This window comes from Neoarius graeffei, chromosome 25, assembly GCF_027579695.1.
Source record: "Neoarius graeffei isolate fNeoGra1 chromosome 25, fNeoGra1.pri, whole genome shotgun sequence".
NCBI classification, from domain to species: domain Eukaryota; kingdom Metazoa; phylum Chordata; class Actinopteri; order Siluriformes; family Ariidae; genus Neoarius; species Neoarius graeffei.
The window spans coordinates 47,078,362-47,092,447 of NC_083593.1; the positions used below are offsets into that span (position 1 = coordinate 47,078,362).

General features: G+C 42.1%; 1 protein-coding gene across 2 annotated transcripts in view; it reads left to right on the plus strand.

Moving 5' to 3' along the window:
* Positions 1–14,086, plus strand: part of aak1b (AP2 associated kinase 1b) — an 82,997-nt gene that overhangs the window by 21,716 nt on the left and 47,195 nt on the right. The window contains exons 4-13 of one of the 2 annotated variants that reach the window (XM_060908327.1): positions 1,628–1,770; positions 3,844–3,965; positions 4,393–4,474; positions 6,375–6,507; positions 6,787–6,890; positions 7,446–7,534; positions 9,771–9,916; positions 10,086–10,168; positions 10,268–10,552; positions 11,447–11,619. In XM_060908327.1, the coding sequence (XP_060764310.1) occupies positions 1,628–1,770; positions 3,844–3,965; positions 4,393–4,474; positions 6,375–6,507; positions 6,787–6,890; positions 7,446–7,534; positions 9,771–9,916; positions 10,086–10,168; positions 10,268–10,552; positions 11,447–11,619 (1,360 nt within the window). The remainder of the gene's footprint in view (positions 1–1,627; positions 1,771–3,843; positions 3,966–4,392; positions 4,475–6,374; positions 6,508–6,786; positions 6,891–7,445; positions 7,535–9,770; positions 9,917–10,085; positions 10,169–10,267; positions 10,553–11,446; positions 11,620–14,086) is intronic. The other variant, XM_060908328.1, reaches the window with a different exon arrangement.

Sequence of the window (14,086 nt, forward strand, 5' to 3'; positions counted from 1 at the left end):
GGCGTGGTTGATCCGCCTCCCTGAAATGCCTCAGTTTGCTACTGGTTGAAGCCAGAAAAGGCTGTGACGAAGCTTAAACCAATCACATCACTCTTTCCTCTGACGTATGTGACGCAACGGAAACTGCTTGAGTAACAGGAAGAAGATAAATACCTCCAGGGCTGCTCTTTGCTCCGTTTTCAATGAGAACTTCCCGTTGAATGCTTTCAATACAGCATCTACCGCTGTGTCAAAGGCTTGCCGCTGCTCCATGTTCGTAATGTTTCTAGTGAATGAAGCGCTTCCGGCATAGATTCTGTAAACTATCTATGGCTTCCGGTCGCAGTTCTACTACATCACTGCCTTGAACACGCCTCTACCCAGGGCCATTGGAGATGCTCAAAGTTGATTGGCTCCCGATTTTTCGGGAGCTTGGAAGAGCTGGAGATAGCTTGCCTTGCCAGACTAAGCTCGCAACAGGCCCTCGTGTTGCGTCACACTTAGGATGGGCGGGCCCAGGCTAGTCCACACGGCACCGGTGTTTTGGGTGCCCCACAACGATATTTTTTGAGAACAGGTTCCAGAGTGGAAAAATCTGGCAACGGAGCCGTTGCGAAGTCGTCTGGATGAGTAGAACGGATTTGTTTACGATGACGTCACAACCACATGACTAGAACAAGCGGCACTCTCGCTGTTTTGTATGAACCACTGCATTGCATTCACTTTTGTATACAGCTTTTCTTTTAAATAAACAAGTAACTGAACCATTTCTTGAATTTCTTTTTTTTTTATTGGATAAGACTACTTTTCAAAATGTTCACACACAATATAAAAAGTTATCTAAATTGTATAAAAATGCTTTTTAAAATGTTCACACACAGTAAGAAAATTAAGTTATATAAAACTATGCACACTAATAAAACTAATCTGTACACACAGAAGGCACGATTTCCTCGCGTAGTCGCAGCCATCTTCTTGTTGTTGTGTGTTTGTTCCTGAGTGCTTCACGCCGGGTAGAAGAAGGGGTTTATGCGCATGCGTCCTACTTCTTCTATTGTTCTGGTGTCTCCGATGGGACCGTTTTACAGCGCACATAGAGGTGTGGCATGTGTATTGCATCGTTTTCAGCAAGCGTTGCGTTGCCATATGTACCTGATATTTTACTGATCCGTTGCCCATGTGGACGCGATATTTTTTTTAATAAAATCTCGTTGTCGTGTGGATGTACCTGTACTTTCTGAATCCTTTGTGTTTGAGGGATCACACTGGGATGAAATACCGAGTGTAGTATTAGCGACGGCGTTCCTGATGCCTCCTGTCTGTCTGCTCTGACCTTTTTCAACTTTCCAGAAGATTCCTTTTACTATTAAAATCCCCAGGCGTGATGGAAAACAGGCGCGAAGGTGAAAGCGATTATCTGATTTTATTTTGTCTGCGTTTATAAACGTGTCTGACAACCTTTCCGTCAGGAGACAGAAGCAAATTCCTGAGGTCGTGCGCACAGTTTAACTCGTCTGGGTCTCGAAGATGTCTTCCATTCCGAAATGTATTTATAACCAATCAGACGCTACTTGGATGAATTTTTCTGAATCTAGAACAGCCAGCATGCTTCTGTGCTAACTGTGTGTGTGTGTGTGTGTGTGTTTAGGAGGTCAGGTGGTCAATCTGATGAACCAGCGTCTGCAGACGGGATTCACAGAGAATGAAGTGCTGCAGATTTTCTGTGATACGTGTGAAGCTGTAGCTCAACTGCACCAATATAAAACTCCCATCATCCACCGGGACCTGAAGGTGTCTATAAATTGTGTATATTTAAGTTATTCCATGAAATCGGGTCGTACATGAGCCGATAGCCGATGAGGCACGCAGCACCGAGTTGTCTATAATCCATGTACGACGAGATCGAGTGGAATAACTGCTTTTATTCTATCCGCATTCACTGGATTTTTAGAAACAGTGCATTTTTATTTTTATTTTTTGCAAATTCGATCAATAAAAACTTTCTACAAAACGTCCGGCAAAATAATTTCCGCTTAGAATGTAAACAATCCGACGAAATGACAGGAGCAATTTGTGAAAAATGCTATAATTATGATGATAATTCTTGATTAATAAAAAGATACGTTCTTACCATCGAATACTTTTATTCCATATTTTGTTGCGTGGTTTTTTTATTCTTCTTCTTTAGGGTTTTTTGGCAGTTGGCAAACCAACAAAGGTCCCATGGCATGAAATTTTCACTTTCTGAGGTTTTTTAACGTTAAAATGAGTTCCTCTGACCTTCTTAAGTCACCCCAGTGGCTAGAAATTTCATAATGTGTAAACCAAACTATGCCCAACATTTGAGAATGGCGCGTCAAAACGGCGCGTTGATAAGCTCTTCCCTTTACTACGTCAGCAAGGGAGATGATCCCCACGCCCCCCCTCTGGATTCCCACCCACTGTATGGATTGCCCCGCCCAGTTGTAGTGAGGAGACCATAGAGGACACAACAACATGGCATCACCTAAGCGAGCGAACCATGGAAGTTGCGCTGTACATGGATGTGACAACACAGAAAAGAGTCTGTTTTTACTGCCGACGGGAGAGCCCCTGAAGACGCAGTGGCTTAATTTTATTTACTTCAATAATACGCCGTCGAGTCTACCTAAGACGGTGTATGTTTGTCGGAAGCATTTTCCTGATGAATGTTTCCACAACTTGGGACAGTACAGGGCAGCCTGGGTCCGTACCAAGCATCCCTGCCGCATCAGCCACAAACACCGAACAAGTAAGTGTATAACTGGTCGTTTTGCCGTGTTTTAAAATCGGTGCGTTAGCCTAGCAATGGCTACATTAGCTGTGCAGCTAACCACTTCCTGCAGTTAGCCAGGTACTCTGCGCTACAAAACTAAAGAGTACGCAGCATGCTCTGTTAAACTGAGTTTAGTCTGGAAATTGACTGTAACTTATGAGCTTATGTTTGACTATTGCTCCGCAATGCATGTCTTCTGTTGGATAAGCGATATGTTGCTGTAGTTGCTGCTTCTATCCTCTTTGGTTATGGAGTGCGTGTTCAAGCCTAGGGTATTATACGTTCGTAAACTACCACTCCGAACACTCTCACTCTCTGTTCTCTGTGTCACGTTGAGTTTACGAAAGGAGTCCGAGGGAGAACGGGGTTTTGTCTTAGCAGCGTGGCTAGAGGCGCTGATAGCAGCGAGTATGTGTGTGCGCAGCTTGGTCAAGCCCCTCCCCCCATGGCCCACCCCCAACCTCTACCCTTCCCCGCCTCCTGCTTCTCATTAGCAAAACGACACACTGGGAAAAGCGCTGAAATGGGGCTTTCTCCCAGGAGGCTATATCTACGTGCCGAGGGTTCATTTCGAGAAAGGCTGCGGATAGAACATCCGGAAGCCTCCACGAGCCCGTTTAATGCATCAACAAACCACCATGCCATGGGTCCTTTAAGGGTGCATTACTGCCACCGACTGGGCTGGAGTGTGGAGATGGGGTGGGGGGGATATATTGTTTGTTATTTCTGCTTCTTTTAAATACTTGATGATAATTTTTTGTGGTTTTGTTTTCGAGTAGTTTATATTTATATTTCGTCCTCAGTTGGTTCAGCAACACGCTCTGCCATTTTGTTTTTCTCTACTCACGGTATATGAGCTGATATCCTAGTAGTAGAGTAGCCAATCAGAGTGCACGATTGCTCATATCCAGTGAATGTGTGTGTGTATACATATATATAATATGCATACATACATGTGTGTACACACACGCGCATATTTTTTTGGATAACCATCAATAATCAGCAGAGATATGGATGGAATGTGAATTTCATAACCTGTAGTGTTTTGTGTGTGTGTGTGTGTGTTTCAGGTGGAGAATATCCTGTTACATGATCAGGGTCATTACGTACTGTGTGATTTCGGCAGCGCTACCAAGAAGTTCCAAAACCCCCAGAGTGACGGAGTGACTGTTGTGGAAGAAGAGATCAAAAAGTATGGCGCTCTCTCATCTTCTCTTCTCTTCGTTCTTATCTCAATTTATCTTTTTAGATTTTCCCTCAGTTTCTGCCCTCTCTTGCTCCATCTGTCACTCCTTTAATCATTTCTTCCGTTTCTCATTTCCTTGTATTTCCTTTTCTTCTCGGTCTTCTTCTTATTCTTGTTTTTTTTCTTCCTCCTTTTCGTTTCTATTTTCTTTTTGGCTCGTCTCTTCTTCCTTCGTTTTTCCTTTCCCTGCCATCTTTCCCATTCTTATATATCGCCATTTCATTTTCTTAATTTTCTTCCTCATCCTCACAATTCTTTTTACATTTTTCTTCCATCTTTCCTTTCTTCCACCTTATGCCTGGTAAACCTTACACAGAAACGTTTAATGCTCTGTGTGGTGTGTGTGTGTGTGTGTGTGTGTGTGTGTGTGTAGATACACCACTCTCTCATACCGAGCTCCTGAGATGGTGAACCTGTATAATGGTAAACTTATCACCACCAAAGCAGATATCTGGGTCAGTACATATCTCTCTCTCACTCTCTCTTGCTCACACACACACACACACACACACACACACACACACACACACACACACACACACACACACACACACACATATATACAGGTAGTCGTCGACTTACGACCGATCGACTTTACGACCATCTGGTTATGACTGGCAAGTGTTTCCCAGCTGAGCATACGACAGTTTCCGCCCCAGCTCCCGGCAGCATCCAGCCAGTGTTGCCAGATACTGCTGACGGTTTCCAGCCCAAAATATGTTCAAAACCCGCCAAAATGCACTTAAAACCACCCAATCTGGCAACACTACATCCGGCCTCTTCTATTATGTGTGCAGTGTTTCGCTGGACAAACAGCGAGCGAGCTACAGCGCGCGTACGGCTTAACCAGATCTTGTGCTCTAACGTGCACAGCTGGTAATCAAAGTAACTTTCACTTTTCTGTTCTGTTACACTGTTCTGTGTCCAATGTCCAAAATGAAAAGTTAGTTTTCAACTGTTCAGCTAAAAAACTATGTAATTAAAACGATTGTGTTGTTGAAATGATGTTTGCAATTTATTTATAATCAAAAACTGATGCAGGTGGATGAAAGTGTGATAGTGTGATAAAAAAGTACTATACTAGTACTACTGAGTGATAAGAAGTCCTAGTGAATGCTTGATAAGTAGACAATAATAAATAATCAGGTGTATTTTTCGGCGAGCGCTGCGCACTGCGCACTATGGCTCAAAATAATATACCGGCAAGAAATAAAAGTTACTTTCACCCCTGAGTATGCAGTGTTTGACTTAAACCAAATAATGAGCCAAGGTAATGAAATAAGAAAATGTTGATAAAATAAGACTTTAAGATGATTACAATATCATTACACATCACAATATACTTACGTTCATTTAACATAGGCCGACTTACGACCAGATCGGTTTACGACCGGTCAGTCATAACCAAACGCAGTCGTAAGTCGACGACTACCTGTAATATATATATATATATATATATATATATATATATATATATATATATATATTAGTGCTGTCAAGCGATTAAAATATTTAATCGCGATTAATGTCGCGACTGTCATAGTTAACTCGCGATTAATCGCAATTTAATCGCACATTTTTGTCACATGAAAAACCATTGTAATTCTCTTACCAGCATAAAAAAGTGAATGGGCTTGCTCACCGTTCGAACTACGGGGGTACTCAGGGGATCCGAGATCCCCTGAAACAGACATGAGATCCCTTGAAAACATGATTTGGGAAATGTTGGGGGGTCTCTAAAATATTGGCAAAATGATGTTTATTGACATAGCAATCGTGTGTAACGGGAAGCATTTGCATATCCGAAGTGAGCGCGCGATGGAGAGCCGCGCTCTGAGACAAGCGCAAGCACCCCCCCCAAGGGAAAATAAGGGACCCCCCCCCGAAAATATCGGCATAGTTCGAACACTGGTTGTACCAATGTTTTTTTTTATTGCAGAGCATAACACGTCTTGTCACAGCCACTGCAAAGTGGGGCTGGAGCCGCCGATGGGAAAACGAAACTTAAGCCGAGCACCGTGGCTCTTCGGGGGAGGGCAGAGGACTCTGGCTGTGCGGGGCGTGGCATCATGTCACAGAGCGTTAATCTCGCGATAAAAAAATTATCGCCGTTAAAATTGAGTCAAGTTAACGTGTTAATAACGCGACATTTTTGACAGCACTAATATATATATATATATATATATATATATATATATATATATATATATATATAAAATCACATTTCATCTATACCTACTAACATAAACAGAATCTAATCTATCATTTTGCCTCTGATTGATGGTGTGTGTTGTCTTGTGATTTTTCGTAAGTAATTTATTAGTTCTGCTGAAAGTGTGTGTGTGTGTGATGCAGGCTCTAGGTTGCTTGCTGTATAAGCTGTGTTTTTTCTCGCTGCCCTTCGGAGAGAGTCAGGTGGCCATATGTGACGGGAGCTTCACCATCCCAGATAACTCCCGCTATTCCTACGACATGCACTGTCTGATCCGTGAGTGTCTCTGTTCACACCACAGAGTTCCATATGGATATCAGGAATGCAACAGGAATAATGTGGGAATGCAACCTTATTTAAGCCTCACACACACACACACACACACACACACACTTAAATCCCTGTCCTTCTATAATAACAAGGCGATAAAAGCACTAACGCAGTTTCTCAGCTATGGTTGTGGGTGCAACTGGTTTCTTTCTACACCTCCTGATGGTCTGTCTGTCTTTCCTCCTCTGATGCTACTTTGTCTGCTGGGGTGCGGGTCGGAATCAGGCTACATGCTGGAGCCGGATCCGGAGAAACGGCCCGATATTTATCAGGTGTCTCACTTTGCTTTCCGGCTCGCTCGACGTGACTGTCCTGTCCAAAACACACAGGTCAGTCTTCTCTCTCTCTCTCTCTCTCTCTCTCTGTGCCGATTATATTTCATGAGTTATAACTAATTGACATCTCAGACACGTAGAGAGAAGAAAAAGAGAATAAAGAGAAGGGATAAAGGAGTACCGTTAGACTGGGTGCGAGTTTATCAGCTGCCAATAGGAATTCAAATTTCCCAGCATTCCATTTCATGAAGTCATTAGGGAAGGTTCACACAGTTCAATCTGCAGTATTTTTAAAAATATAAATTGTGTAAAAAGCAAAAGTCTACTTGAGGAGTTTGAATGGAGTCGTGTGTTCATGGAAGAGCTGATCACGGGAAGAAGAAGAAGAAGCAGTGTGTGTCGATCTAAAACTCTAGATTTGTCTCAGTGTTAAACACTGGACTCTTAAAGACTAGCTGAAGAGAATTAGTGTTTGATAACTGATGAAATAGAATCAGCTTGTGGTGGCTGGTGGTTTGTTTCCACACTCTTCTCTGATTTGTACCTTTCCTTATTTAGGAAGGACTGTAAATGAGCAGAGAATTTATATCTATGGTGTTTATTTCCCAGAATTCCTCGCTTCCCGCTAAGCTCCCTGAGCCAATCAGAGCAAGCGAGGCAGCAGCAGCGAAGAAGAGCCAAACCCAGACGAAGGCCAGGTAAACTGCTTTTAGTTTCACTTCAGATGCAACTGCTCTGTATTTCTCTGTTAGCATGTTACTGATTTTATACTGATATTGCATGTTTATTTGTTTAATTATTCGTTTTGAAATTAATAGCATGAAACTGTTCATGTTACTGAGACACTGACTTTTGAGATGCGATAATTTCATGATGTGGAGGTCAACCTTTTTTTTTTTTAAGCATTATTTAAATGATATTTAAAATGAAAGTTGGTTTCTCCAACAAACAAAAGTTTTTAAATATGATTCACTCAATTCATAATTCAGTTCGATTTGTGATATCGGGTCACGATTCGAGTTTCTCACGATATTTTCCAGAAGAAAATTAAATGAATGCAGTTTTTTTTTCATTTTCTTTATCAACTGAAATATTCCTTTTGTTAAATTAGAAAAAATAATTGCTTCAACAACTATTATTTACGGGGCGGCACGGTGGTGTAGTGGTTAGCGCTGTTGCCTCACAGCAAGAAGGTCCTGGGTTCGAGCCCCGGGGCCGGCGAGGGCCTTTCTGTGCGGAGTTTGCATGTTCTCCCCGTGTCCGCGTGGGTTTCCTCCGGGTGCTCCGGTTTCCCCCACAGTCCAAAGACATGCAGGTTAGGTTAACTGGCGACTCTAAATTGACCGTAGGTGTGAATGTGAGTGTGAATGGGTGTCTGTGTCTATGTGTCAGCCCTGTGATGACCTGGCGACTTGTCCAGGGTGTACCCCGCCTTTCGCCCGTAGTCAGCTGGGATAGGCTCCAGCTTGCCTGCGACCCTGTAGAAGGATAAAGCGGCTAGAGATAATGAGATGAATGAGAACTATTATTTACCCGCATTTGTAAAGGTTGGAGTAACATATAATGGTCTTTTAACTAAAACAGCTTAACTAATATCCTTTTAGTAAAAATAGTGTTAATAAATAGGCCTTTTCTTAATAACTGAGCCTGAGGCGGATAATTGTTTTAATATAAATGCACCGGTGATTATTTAAAAAAAAATCATATTAAAAAAATCATTTATTTCAAACTTCAAAAGCGGCATGCAAATGTAATAAAAGCGCGACGCAGATTTGTGTCACGTATCTACGCCGACTCGCATAAAATACTGTTTTGAAATCGATAAAATAAATCACAACTCCGCCTTACCTTTGAATAGTTTTCGACCAAACTTCGTAGCATCTTCAGTGCTTTTAGGAACAGCATTTTCTTTCATCATTTCTAATTCTTCCTCACTTACGGTGACAAAGCGATCGGCTGCCATTTTGCCGAGCCGCTTGAGGCGATTATCAGAATTTCAGATTATCAGAATAGTCAGAATTTCTCGACCAATCAGCGCGCGCAATTTTCTATAATCACCTGCGTATTTTTACAAATTAAACATACAACAGCTCCCTCTATTTGCTTCTCTTTTCTTTCACGTTCAGCAGTCTGTAAAGAGAGAGCTCTGATTTCTTGTTAAATCTATTTGGACACAATCACACAGCAGCTCTTTCCCATTTTAGATCTGTTTTTTGTGTGTCTTTTCACAGCATTAGAGCTGTGTTACTTCTACCTGCAGTGACCTCACATGGAATCCCTCTGTTGTATGTTGTTGTGCCGTGTGCTGTCTAAACAATGCAGTTACAGCCTGGAAAACTAAGATAAGATATAGAGCGTAATAATAATCGCGGTCCGTTATGCATTTCCTCGATTTGAATCGTCATAAATTTGTATCACAATTTCATCTCATCTCATCTCATTATCTCTAGCCGCTTTATCCTGTTCTACAGGGTCGCAGGCAAGCTGGAGCCTATCCCAGCTGACTACGGGCGAAAGGCGGGGTACACCCTGGACAAGTCGCCAGGTCATCACAGGGCTGACACATAGACACAGACAACCATTCACACTCACATTCACACCTACGGTCAATTTAGAGTCACCAGTTAACCTAACCTGCATGTCTTTGGACTGTGGGGGAAACCGGAGCACCCGGAGGAAACCCACGCGGACACGGGGAGAACATGCAAACTCCGCACAGAAAGGCCCTCGCCGGCCACGGGGCTCGAACCCGGACCTTCTTGCTGTGAGGCGACAGCGCTAACCACTACACCACCGTGCCGCCCTTGTATCACAATTTATTGTTGGAAAATGTATCGTTATATGCGTAGTATTTGCGCTACAGAGATAAGATTTTGAGCATAAGTTAAAAATTGTTAATTGCGTTAAATGTGCACGCATGTACATGTGTTTTAGGCTCACAGATCCCATTCCCACCACTGAGACATCCATTACACCACGTCAGAGGCCCAAAGCCGCTCAGGCTCAGCCAATAGGGGGCGTCCTCCAGATCCAACCTGCTGCACTCACACCCCGCAAGAGAGGTACACCTGTACACTCAGGTAAACATACTGTACACACCTCTCATACACTCGTCCAGATATAAACCATAGGTAATAAAGCAAGCCTTTGGGCAAAACTCACACACCACACACACACATCTCTCACAAGCTATCAGAACTCTTACGCAACCAAAATTTCCTCTCTCTCTCTCTGTTTGTCTGTCTTTAGCTGTGAGTGTGAATTTGGCTCAGCCAGCTGCAGCACTGCAGTCACAGATCACACACACCTCTATCCAGCCTCAGCACAAACAGGTGTGTGTGTGTGTTTTTTATTTTATTCTGCGTTCATATGGGAAGTTGTTCTTGACTCAAGTTACTTGAGTATTTATTTATGTGTGATGTGTGTAACAGCCCGTGCAGCCAATCCCAGTTTCTGCACCAGTATCAGGAAGCGCAACTCCACCAGTGACCAGCTCCGCCCCTCCAGCAGTAACAAGTCCTGCTCCTCAGAAAGCCACACCCACTCCATCAAGTCCAGTTCCACCCACCGCTCCAGCACGTAGTGCCAAGCGCAAACAACAACAACAACAAAATCAACAACCACCACCACAACAAAAACAGCCTCCTCTTGCAGCACAGCCACTTGAAGCCACACCTACTACCACACCCCCTGCCACACCCAGTGCTGCAGAAACGGTACTCATTCTCATCCTTGCTTTCACGTTTCTTAAAGGGGTACCAAATATAATATATACAGTTGCTGATGTGACAAAGTAACGTATTCTTAAGTATTCTATCAAATTTATATACTAGAAAACAACGCAATATCTTGGTAATTGTAAATATAATAGTCGGTACGCAAAGTCGCCATTTTTAAAAGACCGTGACGTCAGCCCTACCCACTGCACTAGGAGAGAAGTGTGTAATCATGGTGTCGGGTGCATCAAGTGAAAGCGACAGCTCTGTTGAATCATACGAAGAGATCCCGCAAAAGACACGACTGGAGGATCGTTATGCTTTCCATCGGTCCTGTTATTACACCCGAAAGCAACACACTGTGGCATTGTGTAGCCGATCACTTACAATTCATCCTACTTTCCGATGATTCACACGTGCTATTCCCAACCTCAATGAGCCAACACAACTGGGCACATACATACGTCATGAGTGTTACGCAGAGAAAATGAACGTGCATTCTGATTGGATAAAATTAATATCATGGCGGGCTGTTCAAACTGCGGAAATAGTTTGCTCGAGCTACTTTCAAAACACTATAACTTTCCAACCTTAGAACAAAAAACTTTTGTAAGTCTTGAATAAGGTTCGTTAATGTGTGTTTTATTGTTATATTTACTCTATATATTGCCCTCTGTTCCCCTTTAAGTATGCACCATTGAGAGACATAAAATTAACAAGCTCCTGCCTTGCCACAGTTTTTTTTTTTTTTTTCCTTCTAACCTCCTGATTCATTATACTGGAGAATTAGAAACTCTGTAGCTAATAATATAGACGTTTATGATTTTTTTTTTATTTCCTGTATGTTTTTTTTTTTTTTCCTCCTTAGTCATTTTTGAAACTTCTTTCCTCCAGCCTGCCACTGTGGGCCTTTCCCAGACCCCGCCCTCTTCCCCAAGGACTCAGAAGGCGGGACATAGACGCATCCAGAGTGACGTCACACACAGTGCAATGGTTGGCGTGTGCGCGAGCCAGTCAACGCAGCAGCTACAGGCTGCTACAGCCGAGGCCAACCTCAACAAATCCAAGTAACAACCGCCATCACTTTTAGCACTACAGTTACTTAGATACAGTGGTGCTTGAAAGTTTGTGAACCCTTTAGAATTTTCTATATTTCTGCATAAATATGACCGAAAACATCATCAGATTTTCACACAAGTCCTAAAAGTAGATAAAGAGAACCCAGTTAAACAAATGAGACAAAAATATTATACTTGGTCATTTATTTATTGAAGAAAATGATCCAATATTACATATCTGTGAGTGGCAAAAGTATGTGAACCTCTAGGATTAGCAGTTAATTTGAAGGTGAAATTAGAGTCAGTTGTTTTCAATCAATGAGATGACAATCAGGTGTGAGTGGGCACCCTGTTTTATTTAAAGAACAGGGATCTATCAAAGTCTGATCTTCACTACACATGTTTGTGGAAGTGTATCATGGCACGAACAAAGGAGATTTCTGAGGACCTCAGAAAAAGCGTTGTTGATGCTCATCAGGCTGGAAAAGGTTACAAAACCATCTCTAAAGAGTTTGGACTCCACCAATCCACAGTCAGACAGATTGTGTACAAATGGAGGAAATTCAAGACCATTGTTACCCTCCCCAGGAGTGGTCGACCAACAAAGATCACTCCAAGAGCAAGGTGTGTAAGGGCAATTCCATGTAAATGTCAACCTCACCATGCAAAAATAAAGCAACATGTAATACATCAAAACCACTCCCAGAGATATCACCTAGGCCTGTATTTTACAGATGTGAATAAGTTGAACCAATTTGTAACCAACCTAATATGTCACTGTCAGTCTTTCTTTCTTATAATGTAAACCCCAAGCTCAAATCAACTTTGATCATGTACAATTCTATATTATTGCCACAAGCCACAGAAATGTATGCTAAAATCCACAAAACAGCAAAACAATAGCCATCCTAAATATTATTTAAGAACTTTGATAGTTTTAGCTGATATTTAGAGAGTTTTTCAAAGGGTTATGGTGGTTAAATTGCTGATTTTCTAAACATATGCCATGTCTATTTCAGACGCGTCACATCCATAACGGAATTTCGTCACATCCATAACGCTGACTTTTCCTTCCGAAACTCTGCATGAAATACAAAATATTTTAAACAAAGATTTTTTAATATTCACCTTGGACCCGTCTATCAAATGGATATCTCCATTTCGACATTAGGTTTACAATTTCACAGAGTTTGATAAAAATGTACAGTCACCCAAGAAAAGTGATACTTTTTCTGTCACATCCATAACGCATCTTTTATTGGCATTTTCTGGCATGCCCTAGATGTACTATGGGAATTGTTCTTGTTCTATCACTTCTCCAGTATGGTACAGCCTTAAAATATGCATCACCTGTTTAAATACTGGGAGACAATAAAACATGCACTGGGTCATTTGTTGCCATTTTGAGTTCAAGTGTCACGTCCATAACGCTGGAATTGCTCGTAATAGTCGGCAAGGTCATAAAGGACCCCAGGGTAACTTCTAAGCAACTGAAGGCCTCTCTCAGATTGGCTAATGTTAATGTTCATGAGTCCACCATCAGGAGAACACTGAGCAACAATGGTGTGCATGGCAGGGTTGCAAGGAGAAAGCCACTGCTCTCCAAAAAGAACATTGCTGTTCGTCTGCAGTTTGCTAAAGATCACGTGGACAAGCCAGAAGGCTATTGGAAAAATGTTTTGTGGACGGATGAGACCAAAATAGAACTTTTTGGTTTAAATGAGAAGCGTTATGTTTGGAGAAAGGAAAACACTGCATTCCAGCATAAGAACCTTATCCCATCTGTGAAACATGGTGGTGGTAGTATCATGGTTTGGGCCTGTTTTGCTGCATCTGGGCCAGGACGGCTTGCCATCATTGATGGAACAATGAATTCTGAATTATACCAGCAAATTCTAAAGGAAAATGTCAGGACATCTGTCCATGAACTGAATCTCAAGAGAAGGTGGGTCATGCAGCAAGACGACGACCTTAAGCACACAAGTCGTTCTACCAAAGAATGGTTAAAGAAGAATAAAGTTAATGTTTTGGAATGGCCAAGTCAAAGTCCTGACCTTAATCCAATGGAAATGTTGTGGAAGGACCTGAAGCAAGCAGTTCATGTGAGGAAACCCACCAACATCCCAGAGTTGAAGCTGTTCTGTACGGAGGAACGGGCTAAAATTCCTCCAAGCTGGTGTGCAGGACTGATCAACAGTTACCGGAAACGTTTAGTTGCAGTTATTGCTGCACAAGGGCGTCACACCAGATACTGAAAGCAAAGGTTCACATACTTTTGCCACTCACAGATATGTAATATTGGATCATTTTCCTCAATAAATAAATGACAAAGAATAATATTTTTGTCTCATTTGTTTAACTGGGTTCTCTTTATCTACTTTTAGGACTTGTGTGAAAATCTGATAATGTTTTCGGTCATATTTATGCAGAAATATAGAAAATTCTAAAGGGTTCACAAACTTTCAAGCACCACTGT